The sequence below is a fragment of the Leopardus geoffroyi genome, chromosome A2 (genome assembly GCF_018350155.1).
Source record: "Leopardus geoffroyi isolate Oge1 chromosome A2, O.geoffroyi_Oge1_pat1.0, whole genome shotgun sequence".
In the NCBI taxonomy this organism is placed as follows: Eukaryota; Metazoa; Chordata; class Mammalia; order Carnivora; family Felidae; genus Leopardus; species Leopardus geoffroyi.
Genome location: NC_059331.1, coordinates 24,273,642 through 24,300,691, shown reverse-complemented (window position 1 = coordinate 24,300,691; position 27,050 = coordinate 24,273,642). Strand labels below are relative to the sequence as shown.

The window sequence follows — 27,050 nt, the reverse complement described above, 5'->3', positions numbered from 1 at the left end:
ATTCTCATAGCTAGATAGAAGCAGAATCCAACCTAAAACCAAAGTGTCCTCTTTCCAGTGTTCCAAGTTGCCTTTTGATTCTCTGTCTTGACAGTATTTACAAAACTATTTATTTTGGCTTATTATGGTATTCTCACCTCATTTTACCTTAATTTTTGTGTTTTTTTCATCCAAATTTTACTTGCTGGTAGTGTAGTATAAAAAACTACTCAACAAGATTTGTGAACAGATACAGCAGACCCCTACCCCATTTTTCCTTCCCCAAGACAACCTGTTTTCAACTCCTTTTGCCTGGTTATTTTGATATCTCTAAATAACGTGCTTGCATCACTACTTGATTTTTGATGTAACTACTGTCTATCAAATGCCTGGTATGGAGGGTGAGGATTAAATTTTTCCATCACCCCAAAACCTCACATTATCCATGTGAACCTTTTTTGCATATGGTCATTGGAATGTTAAGTTTAAAAATAATGTTTATGTTTCCTTATGTCTATTACTGACATTTGAAAAGCAGGAATTGTAATAATCTAATTTTTGAGCTAAGGTAGAAATAGGTATTTTTTGTATGCCTTTTTTTTCTTACATATTTGGAAAGTAGTCTTTCATAACACTGGAGAGTGGTCATCTCCACAGCATTTCCTTCCTCCAGTAGCATTTCCTTCCTCTTGGCAGCTTGTATTTTTCTCCTTCAGGAGTGTTTCTCTACATGTTTGTCTTCTTCCAGACGTCTGTGGCATGGCTCATCATGTTCTCCATATTCCTGGAGGATGTTGCAGAGCACAAGCAGTGTTGTGCCTTCCCTGTGCAATGGAATAGTGATGTGCTTTGTTTTCTAGCTAATGGTTTCACAGCAGGGAGACATACTACTATTTCATAATGCCTTATTTTATATAAACCTTATATTAAAAAAAGTGTCACAGTTCAGATACACATATGACAGGACTTTGAGGTGGATACAGGCTGTTAAAATGCATGGCATTGAGGTGCCCATGAGCAATGGTTTGACCATGCTGTGCTGAGAAGATGCACTGCTGCCTTGTTCCCTCCCCGGGCCTAATGGTTACTGATGACCACTGTGTAAAACCACAATCTTCTTTCTTTTTCCTGACTTCAGGTAGATGCACTGAGATTACGCCTGGAAGAGAAAGAGTCTTTTCTCAATAAAAAAACAAAACAGCTGCAGGACCTCACAGAAGAGAAAGGGACACTGGCTGGAGAGATTCGAGACATGAAAGATATGTTAGAAGTGAAGGAAAGAAAAATCAATGTTCTTCAGAAGAAGGTAAGTAGTTGACATAAGCCATTCAGGCTGGGAATTGGTATCATCCATGTTTTGTCATTCAGAGAAATTTTTGAGTACATGGAAAAGAAGAAATTATTTTTTTTAGAGTTTTAGGTTAGGAAGTATAAACTTTTAACATGCTGGTACTTAACTTACTGGTGGTTGTGTCATGCCATTCTTAGCATGGACTGATGAATTTTCTGTTTGACTGCCTGAAAAATAGAGATGCTTCTTTTTATAGTTTCCAGCTTAAATATGGATAATTGTACAAATTTAGATATATGTCTAAAATAATAAAATGTCTGAAAAGTTAAGTTTTTCTTTTTCCTTACCAAGAGTTGAACAATGTATTCTGTGGGTCTTGAAGGTATTTTAGATGCATTTTTTATTTATGTAAATTTTAGTAGCTCTTACCGTACTGAACCCATACGGATTTGGTGGGGGGAGTAATGTTTACACCTATTACTTAATTGCACTCTGTCAGAGAACATATAATAAGTTCTGACTACAGTGGGCTAACACAGAAGATGCTTGATCTAGCTAGGGCCCTTCTTTCCTGTTTTACCGTCAGCAGCTCATTTTCTCCATGTAGGGATCCAGATTTGGGGAATGTACCCTGATTTAAAAAAAAAATTCCCATTTGCTACTATGTACAGTTTGGGGAACATAGGGTCCCCTACCGTCCCCTGGAAAAGAACAGGCAAGAAGAGAAAACGACTACCTGATCTTTTAAGAAAATAAAATATATTGGAAAGGCATAGGGCTGTCAGATTAATAGGCAGCCAGCGTGGAAACTGGGCAGGAACTGACAGTGGGCAGCACAAGCCAACTGGCTGGGACACTGCTGCAGACAGGCATATTGCCGGACACCCCTACTGCAGCTGCAGCTGCAGACAAATGGACTCTAACTGGCCCCTCCTCCTGGTGTCATTTGCCACTATCATCTCTCACCTTGTTTATATCAACAGCATCCTAGCTGTTTTTCCTGCTTTCACCCTTACCTTTCTATAGGCTCTTCTTAACACAAAAGCTGGAGTAGTTCTTTTAAAACATAAAACAATTTATACCATTCTGATAAAAAATCTCCAGTTGCAGCCACCTACATAATTTGTGCAGAATGAAAATTGTTCAAAAAGAATTTCTGAATGAGCATAAAACCAAGTCTGGGGCCCTTCAGAGTGTGGGGACCTGTGCAGTCACACAAGTCACATGCCCACGAAGCCACCCCTATCCCCTGTGGCTTCCATCCTCACTCTCAAGGTATTGGTGATCTGATGGATTATATTATTAATTCATTTCTGTCAGAATCTTTACAGACAAGGCCCAGGTGTTTTGATCTCCTCTTTGCAGTGCCAACTAATTGACACAGATGTTTAGAAGAGATCTTGGAAGACATGACCAAGGAGCCTTGAATCAATGAGGCCGTTGAGGGCAGATGAGACTAACAGAGAGACAGAGTGGCAGTTCTTAGAGTAGGTACTAAGGATTCAAAAGAAAACTTTTCACTTAAAATTCCCAGGAGTGAATGATGATGAAAGCTAACATTTATAGAACTTATTTTGAACACTGTATGCTGGATATTTTGCTATGCTTGTTATGTGCACTCTTTACTTACTCTTGATCATAATCCTTTGAGGCAGGTATAGTTATTAACCCAGGAAACTGAAGGACACTGAAGCTTATGGTAGGTAGGCAACCCAGATAGGTGCAAGGTTGTTTTTGTTTGTTTGTTTGTTTTGTTTTTTGTTTTTTTTGTTTTTGGAAAAGTAGAATACAATGGTTAGTGCAAATTAAAAGAATTAGCATATGGACCTCAAGTTTTATGATGGTGACACCAGCTGTCAATCAAGGAAGAGCATCACAATTCCTTGTTTTACCAGGAGTTGAGACTAAGTGCTCTTATTCTTGAGGAATAAATGGCACTAATGTTATGAATGAAGATTTTGGGAAGGTACTTTCAATGCATAAGTGACAAAAGACATGTGCTGATGGGCACAGTTTGTGAAATTTTATACTTTGCTCCATAAGCCAGACTCAAAGGTTTGGAACTGGTTTGGAAGTTCTTGAGCAAAGCCAATTGTATATTATGACTTCTTTGGGCAACGTGATCATAATCCCACTTATTTAAACCATGTAGATAATGGATTGGGAAGTATTTCATGTGTATTGGGAGAGGTTCTTCAGTTTTACATTTTTTTTCACTGAGTGTTTACCAACACATTTGGGGAGGAAATAACACCACTGGCAACATAGTGAAGGGGCAGGAATTCTATATACCCACAATGTAAAGGACAGATAATTCCCAAAGAAGTAATACACACAATTCAGAAATCTAGTCAAAATGTGGAAATAATACAGAAGCTAATGGGCCAATGAAACATTGTCTTTGGGACTGAAAACTCAGAGTTTTTACCACATTCAGCCTAATTGGCTGTTTTAGGGCAGGTCTGGATTGGAACAGCGTAAGCTTTGGATTAGGGTGTGTTGGCATGGAAGAAATAATAAACTTATGTCAATGTCAGACACGTAGTATTACTTAATATTTCTTTCTTATAGACTCTTTGGCAACCAGCACTGTGTTTTGATGCCAATAGAAATGGGTATGCTCCTTTCATAGCCATGTTTAACCTGGCGAAGCTAGGCTTGCACCTCGTATCTGTCAGCCTTGCCTTCAGAGGTCTGAGTCTCAGAAATCTCGTGTCCTCCATAAGCCATGTGAACAGGTCACATGTCTGGACAGCAGGCATGGACACGATGCCCTAATCATTTTGTTACTTGAGGAAGGAAGTGAAGTTGACGAAACAGAGAACCCCAGGTGACAGAATATCTCTGAGCAAGCTTTTGTAGGAACACAGCAGTCATCAAGTATAGATTTTGGTTCTACTGCAATTTGCCTCCACTCCATAATTCCCAGATACGGAGTTCTTTTAGTAGGGGGACAAAAATGTGCATGTATGAAAATTGTTCAGTGGAGCATCCCCTTATGGCTGTGATGCTGAAGTCAGAGGAGCAGTATAGTTTTCAAGCTGCAGACTTAACATTCTGTTCTCATACCTGAATTCAGACTTCAACTGATGAAGTGCTACCTGACTATTGAGTTTTTGTAGGAAATGTCATAAAACCTTGATGACATTGTACATTTGGAAAGTGTATAATGTCCAGGATTTTAGGACATGGTAGCATTATTTGACCCAGATCAAATTCAGACTGTTATGTAGCTCACGCAACATAAACCTACTACCCAAGAAATTTTTAAAAAGTCATTAAATTGGACAAAAGTTCTATCTCCATTTTAATTCTAGGGCTCAGTCCCACTTTATAGAGCAGAGGCACTTTATTTATTAGGGGTAGAAAAACAGATGGTGATTTCTCTGGAAGCCAGGTTCACTAGCTACCTACTGGGCTTCATGGATTGCCCTGTGGGTTGGAAAGGGCAGGGAGGTGTGAGTGGAATTGGCTTCTAGGGGTGGCATCTATGGACCTGCCCACTTCAGCAGCTTTATTCTACCAATTTGGAAGTGTGGTGGTGAAAATTCTGAATGATGATAAGTTCAGAGGTAAAGACCCTACAGGACTATGGTTATTAGCATACTGGGTTTCTTCATGAAGTTTATTAAAAATAAAAAATAAAAAACAATTACCTGAGAAGATGATTATAGAACATGGAGATTTCCATGTTGGTGTAAAGTTGATGTAAAGTATGGAGCACTTTTTGACTCAATTGATCTTTTTCCTGGTGTTTAAACATCCAGTTGCACTTTTATATTATTATTGGCAAGCCTCCTGTTTTTTGAACACGTGCAAAATCATATTATTTTTGCATTTACTGAGTGTTCCCTATGTGTCAGTAAGTCACTACTCTAGGTCCTGGAGGCTCAAAGGGATATAACATATTCTCTAGTCCTCAGGAAGCTGATAGTCTGGTTGGGGAGATAGACATGCATAATCCTAAATGTAAGTACAGTGGAGAGCAACATGGCATATTACCAGAAACAAACTGCTTGATGAATGCAAACAGCAGAAGCTAATTCTGCTACCTTGAGCAAAAGGGAGTTAGTTTATGGCAAGGATATCCAGAGCCCCAATGTCTGGCTGGTAGAACAAGATTAGAAATGATCGAGTCAGGACAGCTGTAGAAGACCAAGAGAAAAGAGCGAGTGCCATGATCTCATAACCAGGAGTGTCTGTTCAGGTGTCTTCTCTGCTGATGGCTGCCCTCTCACCTTCCTCCCTCTTCCCTTACATCACACTGTTGGTTGAGGTTTAAAGTCCTGGGGCAGAGCTCCAAATTTCACACAGGTGCCTCTCATTGGTAGGATCTAACCAAACCTGCCCTAAAAGGAATCTGGGAAATGTGGTTCCAAGCTTTACACCTGAGATTTCCACTCAGTTCTTGTGTCACTTACACGGGGAAGTCTTTGCTGACATTGCAGGCTGGGAGAGGTTTTATACTTTTAAAGAACCATTTCTTGGCTCAGTTTGAAATTCTGCATCCCTTTAGTGAGTGTTGGCTTCCCTCCCATGGCTAATCTCCTTGAGTGCCCCAACCGTAATCATCAAGATACTTCCAGCTTTTTGCAGAATTCTTGGCAGGTGATGGTCCTCAATCAATATGCATTGGGTGAATAAATTATATCAGCAAATTCTGAATGAATGAGAACTTGGGAGAAGAGAAATCATTTTGAGATCCACTCCTGGCCCAAGAATATTGTTAACTATTAGGAGTCTTTTGCCCCAGTGAAATGTTAGACTCACTTATTGTTCCCAGGACAGAATGTTCTCTGTAGGCTGCAAGATGGAACCACCCCATGGATAATAAAACGGATGAGGAAATTACTTCTGCTCTACCCACATCTAACACCTCAAGCCTTGGTTCCATTACCCTGACAAGGTAAAAATGGATTAAGGCTTGAGTAAGGGCACTTAACTACTCTTGCTTCATTTTCCTTTTTAATAAAAAGAATATGTGACATTTATCAAGTATACTGTCTTGCTCTGCAAAGAGACTAATGCTTCCTCCTGTAGTTCTCAGTTCTAACTTACTGGATTGTTAGAGGCATGGTATTCTATAGAGTGATAAGATGGAATTATTGATCATTCATGGTTATTTTTAATTATGACCATGCAAATGATAATTTTTTATAACAAAAGGATTATTTACTATTCATTGAGCCCTTACTATACACCAGACATTGTGCTAAGGGCTTTGCATCCTTAGGTTATGGGTCCTTATGACAAACCTAATGGCAGATATGTGCTACCACAATCCCTATTTTTAAAAGAGGAGACTGGTTTAAACTTGTGTGACTTGAGTAACTTGTCCAGACTCTACCCAGTAGGAAACTGATGGAGCTATTCTTAAACACCCCACTATTCTTATATTTTTCTGTTTTGTGATCCTGCCTCACTCATGGGGCAAGTGGGATCATTAACTTTAAGAGCTAAACTCTACTATGAGCAAATTATCTGAGGTTGACACAAAAGGATGCCTGTATTTATACATTATCAACCAACAGAGATGAGGTAACTAATGTGATAAAAAATAGGAAACCAATTAAGTTAATAAAATACAACATCAGTTCTGGTTAAAAATGTATGTTAATATGTATGTTAAGCTATATTTAGAAAAAAGATTGTGATAATATTCAGTTTACTTTTGTTTTACTTTTCCCCCATGAGATTCTTCATGTACCATTCTAAGCCACTGGATTGTTTTGCTGCTTCATTTTCAAAGGATTGCGCCACGCTTGCTATCATAGAATTTCACTTTGTTTTGGTAGTTGGCTTACAGAACCAAGATCTCAAAATAAGATCTGAGGCATCTAAGCAACTTGCCTGGATGAGTTCCAATGTATTTGTGATTTGGGAGACTTCTCACCTGGTCCGAGAGGACATGGTCTGGGAAGCTGCTCCACCTTGCTGTGAGATGCTCACTTTAAGGTCTGACCTCGGTGTAGGCAGGCTCACTCTGCATCTGAAGCCAGGAACTGGGCTGGCGTCCAAGGATTGGAGCGGCAACCAGGGTGGCTGTGAATCTGAGGCAGGGTTCTCGACCAGGAGACACTTTACAACCCTCCCACCCCAGGAACATTTTCTGACTTGTCTTGGCTTTCTCTTGAGATAGTATTCCTTAAAATGATTTTTACCTTGTATAACGTTGTTCTCTCCATTATCTCTGAATATTGTCTCAGCTGATGTGATTAACATTTTTAGCTACACTTTTTCTCTAGCATCATTATAAGAAGTTTACAGAGATGAACATCTTGTGTATGTGCATATGATGTTTGAACTGTTACTATTATTTTCTCTTTTATATTTTTGATGTGTAAGAATCCATACTTTATAAAGAGTGTGTGTGTGTGTGTGTGTGTGTCTACACACACACACACACACACACACACACACACACATACACATCACTCTTGGGGCGCCTGGGTGGCTCAGTTGGTTGGGCCACCCACTTCAGCTCAGGTCATGATCTTGCAGTTTGTGAGTTCAAGCCCCGTGTTGCTCTCTGTGCTGACAACTCAGAGCCTGGAGCCTGCTTCGGATTCTGTGTCTCCCCCTCTCTCTACCCCTCCCCTGCTCATGCTCTGTGTCTCTCTGTCTCTCAATAATAAGTAAACATTAAAAAACTTTTTTTAAGGAGTGTATATATATATGTGTGTGTGTGTATATATATATATCACTCTTGAAATATTAAAATTATTTAGAATTATTGAAACTTTTGACTACACTGATCATATCAACTAATTTAGAGGCAGGCGCTAGTTAGCTGTAATATAGGGAATATATAATAGAAATAAAGCATCTTAGTTAGACTGATGAATGGATCATCCAAATCCACCATTCACACCAACAGGGATGGATATTCCAGCAGGTATCACCCAGTTTAAATTTCTTTGGCTAAATGCCAGCATTCTAGTCATTTAGAAAAGTGACCTTTAAGGCTTTTTTTTTTTTTTTGAAAAAAAAATGCACTTGATTTTAGTACCCTTTGGGGCTGAAAATCTAATTTCTGTATTCACATTTAATATATTTTTCATGTATTTTATCTAGTTATTTGGGACGTGAAAATATTGATTGTGGACTGAATATAGTTTTAAATAATATGTTGCTTAAATATTTGTAACTAAAATGTACTGTCTAGAGTAGTGTTTGTGACTTGCCAGGTTTTTTTCAAAGAGTGCCTTCTTCAGTCTAAAAAATATAAGAAAATCCCAACCCACTACATCATATAGCAAATTCTCTCTGTGTATTCTGTTTGTATGGTTATTGGTGTTTGCACGTTGTTCGGCCTAAGCAGAACATCTTTGTTCTGGCATCAGTTAATATTTTGTATCTTTATCGTGGCTTGAAATTGATGCCAAAGTTTCTGGTACTAATGAAATCATACAGGACAAATAATCACCAAGCATGTGTAGCTCCTATTCTTGGCTGGAATTATTTGCCCAATGTTAGTGATGACCTAGGCAAAAATCATCTTGGTGATTTTAACCAACTGATCCCATTGCAAGAATGAAGTGATATTTTGAAGGTCACTTTGCATCCCTTGAGTAGAGATGTGGCTTCTTTGGTAAACCTAAGCTTCTTTATGAAGCAGTAAATTCACCAGCCTCCATTTTCATGTGTATTATTAAGAAATTTGAAGTTGGGGCGCCTGGGTGGCTCAGTCAGTTAAGCGGCCGACTTCAGCTCAGGTCATGATCTCACGGTCCGGTCCGTGAGTTCGACCCCGCATCGGGCTCTGTGCTGACAGCTCAGAGCCTGGAGCCCGTTTCAGATTCTGTGTCTCCCTCTCTCTCTGACCCTCCCCTGCTCATGCTCTGTCTCTCTCTCTGTCTCAAAAATAAGTAAACGTTAAAAAAAAAATTAAAATAAATAAATAAATAAAAAAAAATAAAAAAGAAATTTGAAGTTGCCATTCTCTTAGAGATGATATTCATAAAATGATATTTTGTTGTCAAAAGAACTAAAAAGTTCACCTTCTAAAGAGATTTCAAGAAGCCTGCTCATTCATTTATGCATGCATTCAGGAGCTATAGTTACGGTCTTCAATTAGCTGCATCTTTCTACTCCCTGGCTCTATCGGACACAACCCTATGTGATCGGACTTTAAAAGATATGTAAAAGTAGGTATGCTGATGAAGCGTAGACAATCCTAAAGACAGATATGAGAGAACAGAAAACCTGGAAGATACTTGATGGGCCCTTCTGGTCAGGTCTTTTCATTCTTTCCACTCAGGACTGAGAAGTCCTGAGAGAAAAAGTGACTTGTTTAGAGTCACAGAGCTAATTAGTGACAGGGCCTACGCTCTGGTGACACGTTTCCTTTTTCTTCTTTCCATTCCCCTGTGACATCTGAGGCCTTGGGCGCCAACTCTCTTCTGCCCAGTTTGCCTTCCTTTTCGTTGTACCATCCAGTCATCCAACAAAACATGTTCAGCATTGTAGTGATCTGGATGCTCTGCAGGCACTGGGGGATACATAGGCTATTGAAGAAAATTTCTGCCTTCTATGAGCTCACACTCATAGAAAAAATAAAACAACACTAAAGATTCAATTACAGGGCAGTAAGTGCTGTGTGCAATGCCAGCCAGGTGCATGGTGCACAGAGAAGGGGCTCCTCACCTATTGAGAGTAGAGATGGCCACTGGAAAAGTTGATGACTAAATCAAGAGCTGAGGTATTAGGAGGTATTGTCCAGTCAAAGCAGTGAGAATACCATTTGCAAAGATTTGGCTGGAAGAGGCAGCACAGTGCATTTGGTGGAATAAGAAGTAAAAGTAATTTAATATAGATGGACCACACTCCCCTGCCCCATTAGGAAACAGATTTCACAGTTAGAAGTTTTTCTATTCTCTGTGTCTTCTAGCAATTAAATATATTTTATAATTAAGGTTTGAGAGTCATTTTGACTTCTATATTATAAATGTTCTCTTCCAATCCCTTGTGACTTGCAAGTGGCAGGAGTGATTATCTGTGTTATTTCAAAATGCAGTTCAGGGCCAGATCACGCTGAGAACTGATTCTTATTCAACAAGAAAGCTGAGCCTGAGCCAGAGGAGGCAAATTCTCTTTTAAATAAATATTTGCTTCTGGGTTAAGATCTTATTTTCTGTACTCAATTTCAGCATGATGGATTTTTAAAGGTTTGTTTATAATTACCTGTAAAATCCCTTGAAGATTTAAGATAAAAATGCTTAGAGTATCCTGACAGTGGCTGCTACCCTAATGGATACAGGCATCTTGACACATCTGTCAATCTCAGCTGCCAGCTGTTGTTGTTTTGTGATATGGGATTAGAGGTGGTTGAGCTTTTACATATTTCAGTCTGGAGATGATTCCGTCCTTCTTCCCACATACTCCCCAGGCCATTTGATTTAAATCAACCTTATTTATGTGGGAAGGAAAGTCTTCTGTCTGTCTTTTTTACTTATCCTGTGTTTGGCAATGAATTCTGCTTTGTTATGAAGAGTTTGCACATATCTGTATTAGCATTTATCGTGGTGTATTGTGCAGAGAAGTTCATAATTCACAACTTTTGTAGTATGTATCTAAGTTTCCCATAAGAATAACTGCAAATTAGGGATGATGTGTTCTTGGGGCATATAATGCCACAGTCATTGCGGGTAATGGGCACCTTAATACTTTTCTGATACTATAGTCTCATTGCCATGTTGTTCCTTTATCCTTACCTGGTTATACTACACCTTTTGCAAACTAAAAGAAGTAACTGCTTTAAAAAGACTATTTTCACAGAAGCTGAATTCTAAATTAATGGCATAGTGTATAGCACTTTGGGGCCTTCATCAGAACATTTTGTCCTTTTGTCATACCTCCTTTTTCTTTTTTTTTCTTTTTTTTTTGTAACTTTATTTTTTATTTTTTAAAATTTACATCCAAATTAGTTAGCATATAGTGAAGCAATGATTTCAGGAGTAGACTCCTTAATGCCCCTTACCTATTTAGCACATCCCCCCTCCCACAACCCCTCCAGCAACCCTTAGTTTGTTCTCCATATTTAAGAGTCTCTTCTGTTTTGTCCCCTTCCCTGTTTTTATATTATTTTTGTTTCCCTTCCCTTATGTTCATCTGTTTTGTCTCTTAAAGTACTCATATGAGTGAAGTCATATGATTTTTGCCTTTCTCTGACTAGTTTCACTTAGCATAATACCCTCCAGTTCCATCCACGTAGTTGCAAATGGCAAGATTTCATTCTTTTTGATTGCCGAGTAATACTCCATTGTGTGTGTATATATATATATATATATATATATATATATATATATATATACCACACCTTCTTTATCCATTCATCCATCGATGGACATTTGGGTTCTTTCCATACTTTGGCTATTGTTGATAGTGCTGCTATAAACATAGGGGTGCATATGTCCCTTCAAAACAGCACGCCTGTATCCCTTGGATAAATGCCTAGTAGTGCAATTGCTGGGTTATAGGGTAGTTCTATTTTTAGTTTTTTGAGGAACCTCCATACTGTTTTCCAGAGTGGCTGTACCAGCTTGCATTCCCACCAGCAATGCAAAAGAGATCCTCTTTTCTCCGCATCCTCGCCAACATCTGTTGTTGCCTGAGTTGTTAATGTTAGCCATTCTGACAGGTGTCAGGTGGTATCTCATGGTGGTTTTGATTTGTATTTCCCTGATGATGAGTGATGTTGAGCATTTTTTCATGTGTCGGTTGGCCATCTGGATGTCTTCTTTGGAGACGTGTCTATTCATGTCTTTTGCCCGTTTCTTCACTGGATTATTTGTTATTTGGGTGTTGAGTTTGATAAGTTCTTTGTAGATTTTGGATACTAACCCTTTATCTGATATGTCATTTGCAAATATCTTCTCCCATTTTGTTGGTTGCCTTTTAGTTTTGCTGATTGTTTCCTTCGCTGTGCAGAAGTTTTTTATTTCGATGAGGTCCCAGTAGTTCATTTTTGCTTTTGTTTCCCTTGCCTCTGGAGACATGTTGAGTAAGAAGTTGCTGCAGGCAAGATCAAAGAGGTTTTTGCCTGCTTTCTCCTCAAGGATTTTGATGGCTTCCTGTCTTACATTGAGGTCTTTCATCCATTTTGAGTTTATTTTTGTGTATGGTGTAAGAAAGTGTCATACCTCCTTTTTAGATTGCTGATTTTGAGACTAACAATAACACCAACACATAATCAGCTCTTGGATGATATAATTATAGTTTATAAAAGTAATTTACAATTCTAACAAGAGTGTTATGGTAGGTAGAATTCTAAGATGGCCCCCAAGATTTCCTACCTCCCTAGTGTCCATTTTCTGAATAATGCCGAGAACTGTGAATATGATAGATTTAACCCATTATTATATGATGTCATATGGCATAGTTGACTTTAAGAAAGATTTTTGAGTGGGTTTGACCTAGTCACATGAGCCCTTTAAAATGGCGGTTTGTTCAGAAGAAGTTAGAAAATAATTTTGTAGATGAGTGTGTCTCACTCTGATAATAGATAATTACCAATGCATTCACTTATGATTGCTTTTCTTTAAAAGAAAAAAACACATTACAAAACAAGTGCCTTATACTATAGAAAACAATAAAGTACTCCATGATCATAAAAAATAAAATAAAATAAAAATAAAAATAAATAAAATCTGAGTCCTAAAGTCAGAAACAGGAATGTCTGAGATTCAAAATATGAGGAGGACTTACTATGTGAGTAGTTCTGTACTGTTGACTTGAAGATGGAGGGGGCTATGTGGCCAGGAATTGGGGCAGCCCCTGGGCTGTGAGTGGTTCCTGCTAACATCCACCAAGGAAGCAAGACCTCAATCCTGAGACCACAAGAGCTAAATTTTGCCAATAACAAGAGTAAGCTTGGAAGTGGATATTTCTGTAGAGCCTCCGGGGAAATACTCATTCTGGCTTATACCCTGATTTCTTTCTTGTGATTTCCTGAACAGAAACCCCAGCCAGACAGTGCTGGACTTCTGGACTTTTGGCCCATAGAACTGTAAGCTGATAAGTGGAAGTTGTTTCAAGCCACTAAATTGGCAGTCTTTTGTTACACAGCAAGAGAAAACCCAATACAAGTACATATTAAAATAACTGTCAGTAGTAACAAACCTGCTACAGAAATCCAGAAGTAAGTAAATAGTAGTAGAGTTCACAGGATACTGAAAAGGAGTGTTGGCCCACTAAAGTGGTATGGTGGTAACTGTAATAAAAGCAGTTTCCAATGACTTTGGCTACTTAGCTTAGAAACTATGGGAGTTTTGAAGAAGTGTTATAATTGTAATGGGATTTGCATTATTTCAAAATATATGAGCCATTATTAGTTTTCATATTATACTATTTCAGATTGTATAATTAATATGTTTGTGTCTTTTTCCTTATTAAACCCTGGGTTCAGCAAAGGAAGTAACTGGGTATTACTTATGTTTTTAGTCCTAGTAGCAAGCACAGTGCTTGGCCTGTGGTAGGTGCTTATTAATAAGAGTTAGCTGGAAAATTGAAATGTAGAATAAAATTGAAAATAGATTAAATAACAAATCTGTCCAAAGTTCTGGTGAGATTCAGAGCAAATAAACAAATAGGAAGGTTGTGTTCCAATAAAACTTTATTTACAAAAACAGGCTGTACACCAGATTTGTCCCATGAGCTATATAGTTTGATGAGCTCTGGTGTAGATCACAAATGAATATAGCTTGGAAGCAATTCTATCATACAACAACCTTCATGGCAACTGAAATTTTTAAAAAAAAATATTCCAAATTATTTGATAGGGTTGAACAAGGTATACTTCTTTTCAGGGCTTTATTTATTTGCCTCAGACATTCCTCTTGGTGCAATGGGAAGTAAGTCATTTGTTCCCAAGGGTGAGGTCTTCCCAAGTTCTACTGCATTCTGCTAACCGTTCTTGTGAGTAAAGTTTGAATGGGGCAAAGTTAAGCAAACAGGCTATACTCAAATGAATAGTACTTATTGACTTGGGGTGGAGATATTTCTTTCTGTAGTATTAAAATATGAAGTTACATTTTTTTAGGTTGCATATGATGCTCTGACTTACAAAAATATATGAAGGGTAGCATACATATAAACCAAGGCTTTCTCCACATTATGAATGTTTGTGAATTTGTGAGTAGCTGGAGGCATAGACAAGGGTGGCCAGTTGGAAAGGCGAAAATAGAAGCAGGGATCCTTTGCCATTCCATGTTACCAACTTTTAATTGGAGCTTACAGGGGAATATTGTTTGAAAGAGATAGAAGCAGGTATAAAATGTGAGGTAGCTGGGGACAGACAAATGTGGGGCAGTTGACCAAAGCTGCCATTTACTGATTCTTCACCTGGGAATTCATCCTAAGGAAAAATTAAGGATGTAGGCATAGATGTAACCACAGCCTTATTCATCACATGGTTCTTTAGTTTAGTTTTGTTTTTTTTTTCTTATCAGTGAAAATATTATAAAGTAGAGGAGTGGCTAAATAAATGATGATATATTTCTATGTGGAAATTTTGCCAATAGAAAATTTTTATAGAAGAATATTCAATGATAACAGAAAGATACTCAAATTATTTTGTTGATTGAGATAAACAGCTTCTGATATGTATATACAGAAAATGATCAGAAGATACCTGTTTTCTCATACCCTTACCACCACAGTATGACTCTATTTTCATTTTTAAAAGTTTATACATACACATATACATGTACATATACATGCATGCATCAATAGAATTAATTTGTTAAGAACATGGACTGTGACAGGCCTGGCTTTGAATCTTAGCTTATGGGCTTTTTAAACTTAAGCAAAGTTACTTACATTTTCTCTGCCTCATTTTCCCTATCTTTAGAATGAGGATAAGCTCACATCTCACTTTCTGTCTCAATTCTTTTCAACATACTAGGTGTTCGAGTGGTCTTTGTTCAGTGAACAAAGTGCCCAACACTGTTGGTGCACAACAAAATTATTTCATCTAAAAATTTGAATGTAAATGCTAGATCCATCAACTCTTTCAAAGAACTTGGAAAGAAAGTGGAATTACTTCATAAAGATCATTTAAAATTGATTTTTAAATTTGCATGCAGTAAAACTCACTCATTGTGTTGTACATTTCTATGGGTTTTGACAAAAGTGCAGAGTTGTATAACTACCTTCACAATCATGATAAAGGACAGGTCATTCATCTCAGAGACCTCCATTGTGCTGCCCCCTCTGCAGTCAACCCTTCTTCCCCATAGTTTTGACCTTTTCCAGAATGTCATAGAAATGGAATTATACAGTATATAATTATATACGTGTATAGTATGTCACATCTGGCTTCTTTCACTTAGCATAATGCATTTGAAATTCATCCATGTTATAGCTTTTATCAATTGTTCATTCTAAAGATAATACTTTTAAAGATAACTCCTATTATTTATGAAACATTCTGTATTATAGCCACCTGGGTCACTTATCCCTGAGGTCGTCCTGAAGCCAGAGTTGCAACAGTGCAAGATGTTAGTGCCAAGGAAGACTTGAGAGACAGCCTAGTCCAACTTGGCTTTAGTTGAGAAGATGAGGTTTCTGAGAGCCAGAAATCACATGCATTATCCCAGGTGAGCTTAAGTCAGAGTTAAGCGCAGAACCCAGAGCCTTGATGTTAAACTAGCAAAGTTATATTGGAAATCAGATAGGGTAAATCTTCTGGTGAAGGACTTGAGGAAAAGCCCCTGAAGGGCAGGGAGAGGTGTGTGGAGTTTGTGTGTGCATGTTTGTGTGGTGTGATATGTTGTGTTGAAAGGATGACATTAAATTATTTTTAGAAGGAAAACCAATACTGTTTTGTGTTTAGAATTAGAAGAAAGGATCTTCTATCATTATTTTTATTTTGTAATAGGGGTGAGTTTGTGTAAATCTACCACCATTTTCTAGCATTTATCATAAGCACTGGTTTAGAGAGTGGCCACCAGGTGTCATAGATGTCACTTTCATCCCCGGAGCAGATAACATGGTAATTGGCCAATTCCTCATGAGGTTAGTGAGCACCAGATCCCCACAGAAAGCTCACACTAGGTTCTGAAATGTGCAGAGGTGTATGGTTTGTTTTCAAGCCTGAGTTAGAGAGAGTGCTTTTTGGGGCGCCTGGGTGACTCAGTTTGTTGAGTGTTCGACTCTTGATTTCGGTGAGGTCATGATCTCACAGTATGTAAGATTGAGTCCTGCACCAGGCTCTGCTTGGGGTTCTCGCTCTCCCTCTCCCTCTCCTCCTCCCCCCACTCAAGCTGTCTCTCTTTCTCAATTAAAAAAAACATTAAAATAATGCATTTATCGTTTGTTATTTATCCTGTTTATCTTTTATTTATAAAGGCACAGTACTGGGGCACCTGGGTGGCTCATTCGGTTAAGCGTCTGACTTCGGCTCAGGTCATGATCTCATGGTTCATGGGTTCAAGCCCCGTGTCAGGCTCTGTGCTGACAGCTCAGAGCCTGGAGCCTGCTTTGAATTCTCCCTCTCTGCCCCTCCCCTGCTCGCTTACATGTGCTCTCTCTCTCTCCCAAAAATAAACATTAAAAAAAATAATAAAAGCACAGTACTACTTTATTTTAAATAGTTTACATGTAAGTACCATATTATATATCTTTCTTTAAAAGAAATAATGAAATAGGGGCACCTGGGTGGCTCAGTAAGTTGAGTGTTTGACTCTTAATTTCAGCTCAGGTCATGCATGATCCCTGGGTCATGGAATCCAGCCCCACATCAGGCTCCATGCTGAGCGTGGAGCCTGCTTGGGATTCATTCATATTCTCTCTCTCTCTCTCTCCCTCTCTCCCCCCACCTCTTCCTCTCTCCCCTTATCTCCCTCTCCCCTCTCTTTCTGCTCCTCTCACCAGTTCATGCTCTCTCTCTCAAGTAAGATAAATAAATAAAAAAATAGAAATAGCAAAATAGCTTTTTACTTCTTAAAAAAGTGCAATTAGATTTTTAAAAATAGAATCTCTTTTAAATAGGTGATAGGGATTAAGGAAGGCACTTGTAATGAGCACCAGGTTATGTATGGAAGGGTTGAATCACTATATTGTACACCTGAAGCTAATATGACACTGTACATTAACTAACAGGAATTTGAGTAAAAAACTTAAAAAAATGGAATCTCTTAAGTCTATAATAGAATATTTATCCATTTTTATTACATAATGCAATGAAAAAAATAAATATTTAACCATAAGGAAAATTTAGATTTATGGTTTATAATATGAAAGAAAAACCTTCTATAAATAACTTGAAACATTTATTCACTAATTTAACTTGGTCACAGTATTGCATGTTTATACCCATGTACATATCAGCACATTTTCCTTTGTCTTATTTTAAACCTTTCTTTAAAAAAGTTTTCATAACAGTTGACAGAACAGAACGTAGTTAAGCATCCGAAGTAATGTATATATTTGCTCCATTTACAATAACTTTAACTTAAATCTATGGTAAACATGGCAATTGTCATAACGAAATATATGTTATTTGCCATTTTATACTCTAAACTCTTGAGGAACTATAATTGGTTCCTTTGGTTTGATATTTCATTTCCGTTTATAGTCCAAACATTTGTTGTGCATTTCTGTGTGGTTTAGTTATGTTTTCACATCGGTACCACCAGACCTTCACTTAGAACATCAAGCTGAATGTTTTTTTTCTTTGAATAATTCATCTTTTAAAGTACCTTCTCTCCTATTGAGTGTCTACATTCGAGGAAATGGAAACTAAGCAGAGAATGTGCTAAGTGTTATGGTAGTTGACAAACTATTTTGGCTAGATAAGTCTCCCAATTGGAGTGTCAAAATGGATTAGTCTAACTCAGGGAGAGAAGAAGAAGGTAGAAAATAATGTCCAAAATGCTTACGAAAGTGAAGAGCTGTGACAGGGAAAGGGCCTTAGACACCATCCCTCTGTTGCATTGAAGGAAAAATCAAGAATGTCAATTTTAGGCATTAAAATTGCCTTACAGTGCATGGGAGGTGCTAATTTGCTCAGACATCTTTTGGCAAACTTGCATGTAGAATCTGCTTAGTCCTGTTGTTATTTATGTATAGTAATACCTGCAGCCAGAGAGCTATCTTCCTGGACTTGCCTCTTTCTAACTGAGACTAAAGGCTTGAGGAATATAGGAGATGTCAGTAGCAACAAGCAACTTGAATTCCTCAAGATAAAGACGATGGCTGGGAAGAATTGAGCAGGCAAGTAAAGGTTACTGACTCCACATTAATAATAAATTTACGAGAGTATGGAAAAAATCATGCCAGGCCATCTTTATCGTTTTCTAGGTGGACGTGCAAGATTAAAGAAAGGAATTCAATAGCTATAATATCTGGAATTGAGTAAATCATCTAATTCAGTGTCTCCACAAATCTTTGGGGGCTCTGGGGGTGGGGGCAGGGGATGGGGAGAACCTCAATGAGAATTGGCTCTGAGTACTGTCATGTGGATTCAATTTGGCTGTTGTAATAAATTACAATGGAACAAGGTCCATTGGGACGATGTTGGGATCAATAGAAGGTCAGGCTGTAACATCTCCAGCAGTGGTCTGGAAGAATGGATAACACACTTTATTAAGGTTGGCAGGCCAGAAGGCTTTGGTGCTGTTGTGGTCACCACCAATGTCATTAGCCTTTATGAAGCACCTGTTGGATCTGGGCACTCTGGGGAGTGCTAGAAGAAAGACAGACTGTGTATAATTGTCCAAATGGTCAACCTGTTTAAAAATGTTGATAATAGGTAAAATTTATTGAATACTTATAGAGCTGCCATGCATAGTGCTAAGCCTTGTTTATGGATTATTTATTTTAATCCTATTGAAATCATTTTTTTGTCTCCATTATGCAAATGGGAAAAGTAAGGTGTAGAGAATTACAATGGGTGATGCAGCTAGTAAGTGGCAGCAATAGGTTATGAACCGAGGTCATCTAATTTGGTCTTAATTACTATGTATGTATATAGTATCACTATGTGCTCATGGAGAAAACATATGTTCAATTATTAGTTCATTTATCCAGTTGTTCATTCATTCAGCAAACATTCTAAATGTACTTAAGACATTCCTGGTGTAGCAGAAGAGACAAAACCTATTTAAAGGTAATTTAAAAAAATGGTAATATTATGACTCTAATACAGGTATAACATGAACATGTGTTAAAGATTTTATTTAACTCATTAATTGATGAAGGAACCAGTCAGATATTAGAACTGGAGAGAGAACCTGGAGAGCAGAAATATTTGTAGATCAGAAATACTGAAATGGATTTGCAAATGGTGATAAAACTGGTTTTCCCCAAATATGGAGGTGAGTCAAAAAACTTCAACTGCTCAGGTCAGAATTGTATGATGATAAACAAGAATTATTTTTATTGCTGTGAGTTATCTATAATTTACCATGTTGCAAAATCGCTCAAAGACAGTGAAAGACTAGAATCAGATAATGTTAAAGGGTATGATCTAAACAATAGTTTTCTATTATTTAGGAAACTATTTTCTCCAGATCAGGGTAGGAAAGCCCCGGACCCAAATGTCTGTGTGGGGAAGGAAAGACCAAGAATATTAGTTGGGGTTCTTCAGAGAAACAGAACCAATAGGATGTGTGTGTTTATACACACACACACACACACACACACACACACACACACACACACACACGAGAGAGAGACAGAGACAGAGAGAAAGAGAGAGAGACAGATTTTAGGGAATCACCTCATGTGACTGGAGGCTTGGCAAGTCCAAAATCTCATGGAAGAGGTGGCAGTCTAGAACCTCAGGGAGGAATTTCAGTTTGAGTGTGGGGCAATCTGCTGTTGAACTAGGAAGAGCTGATGTCGCAGATAAAATCTGAAAGCAGTCTGCTGGAGAATCTTCTCTTGCTTGGGGGAGATTAGCATTTTGTTCAATTCAGTCCTTCCTTCAGCTGATTGGGTGAGGTACACCCTAATTATGAGAGCAATCTGCTTTTGCCAAAGACCACTGACTGACATATAAATTTCATCCAAAACACTCTCACAGAAACATCTAGAATACTGTTTGACCCAATATCTGGACATTGTGACCTTGCCAAATTGACACATAAAGTTGACCATCACATTAAGTCAGAGGACTGAGTGGCTTTGCTTCTACAGAGAGGTGATTAGGGTTGGCAGAGTTGTTAGGGACATGCTGGATACCAGATACCTGGGGGGTGGTATGGTGAGCAATAGCAAAGTTGTGAATCAGGAGGTAAAGTTTTTCCAACTTCACAACTTTCCCAAGAGCCAGTCCTTGAAAGTCCATAGGTAACAATAATTGTGGACACCTGTAATATGTCTGTACATCTGCCTTTCAAGGGTATGTGTCTCCTAGGGTATGAAGGAGAGGGGTGGGTTCAGGATAGGTCTCCGGATAGTCACCACTTTATAGAGTATGTCTTGGTATTGGGAATTATAACTGAAGGGCAGCTAATTATCAAGTCCAGGGTATCTTAATACAGAAATTGTAACCTGAATTGATGATCCGTTTTATAAGAATTTCTCTGAAAATGATGTTGATTTTACCCTCACTTTGAGGATATCTGATAACTAGAAATCAATTATTTAGAGAGGAGTTTAGTGTGAGCGTAATGCAAAGAAAAGCAATAAATTTTTAATTTTGTTTACTTCTGTGGCTTTATCAGACCCCCTGGGAGTAAGACCAAGAAGGTTTTGTCATTGTTATCATCTTGTAAATATTATTTTATAATAGCAGCTAATACTTATTAAGCAGCTCCTTTACTGAGTGTTAGGTACTTTATGGATTAGAAGGGAGGCTTCCTCACCAGCTCCAAGTGTTTCCTGTATTGTCACCTTCTTGATGAGGCTGCCCAACTCCCTTATACAGCAGTGCAGCCGGCTTGCCCCTATCCCAGAAGTCTTTATCCTTCTTACTTTGTTCCACTTATTCTTTTTTACCCATAATAATTTACCTATCGATATACTCTTATCATTTAATTATTATTGTGTTTATTGTCCTTTATCCCTTCGCTGGAATCTAAGCTCCACAGTGGCAGGGATTTTTATGTTTTATGTTTTATGTGCTGATGTAGCCCAAGTGCACAGATTTATTCCAGGTCAGCTTCAAGGACATGACCTGGTCAGTGCTGTTGATTTGCATCTTTCTCTTCTATCTGAGATAGTTGACATTGGGGCCACTGAGTTGTAATTCTTCTTTTCTTGTTTGAGGCATGGAGAAGTAGGTTTCTCCTGTTTCCCAAGAGAAACATCACAAAGTCATAGCAAGCATTCCTTTATGACATTGAGAAAGCTGTAGAGACCTAATGGTGTTTCATGTCATCCTTTCCTCGCCTTATGGGAACAGATATAAATTATCTCTTAGGAATGGATCAGACCAAACCTTGTGTCCTTTACAGACAGGTTTTTCAAAAGAGTTTGACTCCAGGTGAAGGAAAGATTGTCACATGACAAATAGATTGTCACAGACATGACATTGTCTTGGCCTGACAAGGCAGGATGATCTGAGGGTTTTCTGGACATTGCTCAGTAGGCATGCATTATTACTAATGATTCAAGTTCATGCCCTCTTCCTTCTGCAAGTCTCTTCCAAAGCCCTGGAAGTATGTTCTCATTTTTATATGTTTTGTTAATTTTAGAAAATTAAGATATTTCTGTATATTTTTAAAAAGAGCCTCCCCTACTCCCAGTCAATTCAGCCCCCACAAAATCTGGATCCATCCCTGTTTGTCATTGTTGTCGAAATATGGACAGATAGTACCAACCACAACATGGCAACTCTCAACACAGGGATAAGTGCAAGTAGAGAGAAAAGAGACTCAGAGCAGGTTAGGCCAGGAGGTGGAGATGGAATGAATTCACTGTAAAAGTAAGAAGATTCTACAGCTGAGTCGTGTTCTAATGATGGGGCTGATGGGCCCCTGGAGAGTGGGAGATTTGGAAGTCAGCCTCCATTACCTCTGCAGTCTGTCCATCTCGCTTCTTGTGCAGGACATTCTAGTAGGAAGAGTACTGCTTGAGCTCTTTGGGGCAGACTTGATGACTAATGTCTTTTAAGTCAAATTTCCTGTGAACAATAGAAGCTAAGGTTGTATATCAGAGCCAGACATAAATATATTTGGCCATGGATTACGATAAAATTTACTGGTGCTAAAGATAATCAAACCATTTCACTTTCCATGAATTTTATTGTCTGAAAAAAAGTGATATCGCTCCTTGGAAGGGAGGGCAATGACTGGCTTCATATGCTATTCTGCTGGGAGAGAAAAATCTCTGAAACTTGAAGGCAACCCATGCCTGTCTTTTCTCCCCATGTCTGCCCTTCCCATCAAAGAACACTGCCATCCCATCTACAGTGCACCAGCTCAGGTTGTTCTGTCAGCCTACCCAGGCTTTATAGCAGGCAGGCCATATCACATTACCTTTGCTGGCTGGTGGAGAGGCAAACTGTTGAGCAGATGTTGAGTTAAAGGGGCCCAGGTTGCTGTGTTCGGCATTTCAGTTTGTTCAGTGGGGCTTTGATAGCTTATACACAGAGGGCTTGTGTCTCACCCGCTCGAGGTAACGAATTTTGTAACTCAACACTAGCATTGTCTTTCGGAGCCACTGCGTTGGAGTATTGGATTACATCACACTGCCACGAGGGCTGTGAACCTCTGAAGACCAGCATTTGGCTCACGTCAGATCTTAATTGCTTTTCACTGTAGAAGTATATATGCTAAGCATGAGGGCAATTTTGAATGACTTAATAAAAATGGGAGCATCTTGAAAACAGGCCTTTTATTATGTTATTGCACCCATGTTTTCCTGCTTGCTTGCTGGGTATTGTATTGGCAGAATCACTTGATTTTAACCATTGTTCCAAAGGAGCTGGACTGTGTTTTGTTTGTTTTAATGTTTTAATGTTTATTTTTGAGAGAGCTAGAGAGAACAGGGGAGGGGCAGAGAGAGAGGGAGACACAGAATCTCAAGCAGGCTCCAGACTCTGTACTCTCACCACAGAGCCTGATGCAGGGCTTGAACTCGTGAACTGCAAGATCATGACCTGAGCTAAAGTTGGCCGCTTAACCAACTGAGCCACCCAGGCACCCCAACTGGGCTGTGTTTTTATCGATAAATGGTATCTTGAACCAGTGACTTACTTACTAGCTGTGTGGACTTGGTCCAGTTATTTTACTGCTTTAAGCCTCAGTTTTGTCCTTGATAAAACACTTTCTTCCCCCATTGGATTGTGATGAGTGTGAAATGAGATAATGGATATATGAATGGCATTTATTCAGTCATTTATTCAATATTATTGTTCACCCACTGTGATCCATGTCAGGGCTTCACTCATTTGTTATCTCAAAATAGAGTTGGCTGCAGTGGTTTGAAATGAGTTTTTCTTGACTTTTTCTTTTCAAACCCTTGAAGTCACTTTCCCCTGTTTAGCATTGTATTTCAATTCAAAGCAGGGTCATCACTTTGGGCCATGTGTGGGCATAGTCCTGCTATTTTTCTTGAAGCGCTACTTGACATTCCCTAAAGAAATAGCCCTACAGCCCTGGGTCAGGATGCAGATATTGTACACATCTTTATGTAAAGATGACTTTATCTTATTCTCATCTGTTTCCCCAAAGGAGTGTGACCTTAATGCTAAAAACCAAGTGGATATAATGATTGCCATACAATTGATACAAGTTCAAGTAGGAACCTGAAAGAAAGTTCAAGATGGTTTAAAGGCACACTTTCAAATGAATGGTCTCAGCCTATTGGAAAAGAAGGACCATGAGCTGCAGTTGGCCTGTCTACCTCTTCCTATCTCCTAATGCAGCTCTGAGGTAGTCTCCAGTTTTATTGCCTAGAATTAAGAGGGGAGAAAATGTAAACTGCTTCAGGATCTTTGAAGTTTTGGTTTTAAGGGGTTAGATTGGTTAATGTTTTGCCAAAAAGTCAACTATTTCTTAATGATGCCACATTACACTGGGATGGGGCTTTACAGTGTTCATGGGGCACATGTGCCGCTTGAGCTCTTCAGTAACCCTGTGGGGTCATCAGGGTGGCTATTATGCCTAATTTTCTAGACAAGGAAGCTGAGGCCTAGAAGTAGTTAAATAGTTTGAGATCATGAGATAGAAAAGCAATGGGAATCACGTTTTCTGACTCCCAGTAAATAGTACCAACAACAGTAGTCATATTGGCAAGGACATATGAAAGATCAGGAAGTGTTTTATGTGGCAGCTTCCGTGCTAAGTTCCTAATGTGTGTAACTCAGGAACCATCCAAGGTCACCCTGTCCTTTGAGATGAGTAAATATAGCTCACTTGTCCAATTCCACATCCAGTAAGAAGCCCATCCCCCTAAAGGGGGCTGTCCCTCACTGTCCCTCACAGCCTCCTGTTCTCAGGATACTCTTCAGTTGTGAGTTTCCACCCTTGTTACACTGCTGAACTGCCCTATACCTCCTTCCCCTAGTAGGTCTTGTTGTTCTGTGTACCCATCATTGAACACAGCACCTCTTCCATTCCCCACTCTGCCCCTGGCTTAATTTCTACTTTTACCACTCACACAAGGTGTGTGTTGGGTGAGCAGCCCTTCCTGAAACTTTAAGGTGGGAGAGCAGGTCACAATAGGCCATACTTGAGAAAATGGAGCACCAGGCTTCCTGATTCTTTGCGAAGTTTGTGTTGCCTCATCCTGTGGAGTTTTTGACTGGTTACCTTTGTCTCCTTATTTCAGCAGCTTGCCCTGTCTCCTGCCTATTTCTCTCCCTGGCCCACCTTATCTTCCTTTACACTTTCACTCCAGCTCACTTGAGTATAGCTGAGTTCAGGTCATTGTGTGCTCCTCTGCCTCCCTACAGACCACACCTCCAACCCCTTGTCTTTCCTGTATGAAAAGGACTGTGTAATATTTCCTAATTCCCTAAGCAAGGTCAGTTTTATCCCCAAGTGAAATTCAGGTGCCAGCTCTTAAAATCCCATTTCCCTCCTAGCTTTCTATAAATGCATTAACTTCTGTAGCTACCATAATTACCCTGTGGGATAGGTATTATAATTTTTATCCCATTGTAGAGTTGATGAACCCAAGGCTCAAAGAGATTAGTTAACTGCCTAAGGTCATGCAGAGTTCTAATCTCTTATCCACTTCATCAGGAGTCATCAAGTATTTTTAAAGGGCCAGATGGTCTCTATTGCAACTCCTCAATTCTGCTATTTGTAACAAAGCAGTAAAGCAGGTATAGACATTATGTACACAAATGGACATGGCTGGGTTTCAGTAAATTTTGTTTACAAAAACAGGTGGTGGGCTGGAAACTGGCCTGCGGGCCAGAGTTTGCTGACCCTGCACTTTACTGTACTGCCTTTTTCCATAATACTGGCTCTTTATTTAATGTCTCTAATTTAATGTCTATAGTGGATTGAGAACAGAATCCACATGGCCACATCGTTTCAAGCTCCTTTTCTTTTTCTGGCTGAAAGCAATCTGTAGCTTTGTACAGAGTGAACAAGTTTGTAGTGATTGTTAAACTATCCATAGGGCACCCATAATAGTGGTGTCTCTGAACTTCATTGGAGACATGCTGGGATTTTACAGTCTGGGCTAAGGGCACATTGCTAGAATTGTGTGGCTGTTATTTATACTTTCTTTTAAGCAAAATAGACAGTGCATGTACTGCCCACATTTCTCAAAGTCTGGTTTTCTCTCTGGGGCCTTTAGAGGCCTTAGAGAGCATAGTTTATGCTCAATTTATTGTGTCTAGAGAACAACAGTAGTTGCTGTTTCCTACATCTTGGGACACTAAGTCTGACAAATAAATGTGACCAGGTTAAATTTGTCCTGTTTTTTCAAATGGCTGCCCAGTGCACTGTGGTGATGGAAGTCGACACCCTTTTTTGCCTGAGTCAACTTTCCCATAAAAAACATTTCCCGTGTTTGTGCAGTGGTCTCATCTCTGATGACTGGTCCTCAAGATTAATGTTGAAAACAGAGACTTTTCCTCTCTATAAGAATGTTTTAAAGAAACACGGAAACTGCTTTTCAGTTTTCTTTTATGGCAATCCAGTAACTTACAAGTGGCTAAAGGTTGGACTCTCTCTCTTTCTCCGTTTATTTAAAAAAATATCTGTGAAGACAGTCCATCATTATATGGTAAGTTTCAGCTTAGAATTAAGTTTCTGGCTTATCATGCAAGTCCCTGAAAATAGGGGTTTATAATGGAATTGTTGAAACCATCTTAATCTGCTGGTAAATGTTTTCATTCTAGCACTTATCTGAGTTCCAACAGGGCATTGGAAAATTATTCCTGGGCCTCTTATTGAATCTACGAATCATGAATTGCATTCATTTCAGAGCAAGCAGAGCAAAGTTCCCATGAAGCCTACAGCCTAGGGAAGTGCCTCATTCTGAACAGTAAATAGGTCCTGCCTGCATGTATCTTATCTTGAGTACTTCAGCTGCATGCATTGGGGAAATGAGAGGAAAGAGGCTTTCTTCTCTCTGTAAATGAGGGGAAATGAGGGGAAAGAGGCCTTATATAAGTTTCTCACCTGCTTTCCCTATTAACTACTCATTTAGAAGAATCAAGAAGATATTCCAAAATATCTTATATTTTTAATGAGCAATTTATTGAAATTTCTTTAACACATGTATTGAGGCCTATTCTGTACTAGAGACTAGGGACATAGGAGGAGATGAGAAAGATGGGGTCCCTGACCCCAGGGATCCTCGGTGGAAAATGACAGTAAATAAGAGTCAGGCTGTAATTAGGGACTTAATGACCTGACTGTAGTTGCAG

General features: G+C 38.9%; 1 protein-coding gene across 16 annotated transcripts in view; it reads left to right on the top strand.

The window, feature by feature from the left end:
* The window catches only part of ERC2 (ELKS/RAB6-interacting/CAST family member 2), a 937,892-nt gene that overhangs the window by 394,302 nt on the left and 516,540 nt on the right, over positions 1–27,050 (top strand). For all 16 annotated transcript variants that reach the window (XR_006715875.1, XR_006715877.1, XR_006715878.1 and 13 more), the window contains one exon: positions 1,118–1,285. Coding sequence is in view for 12 of the 16 variants with exons in the window: in XM_045493241.1 (XP_045349197.1) it covers positions 1,118–1,285 (168 nt within the window). In the remaining 4 variants the exon portion in view is untranslated. The remainder of the gene's footprint in view (positions 1–1,117; positions 1,286–27,050) is intronic.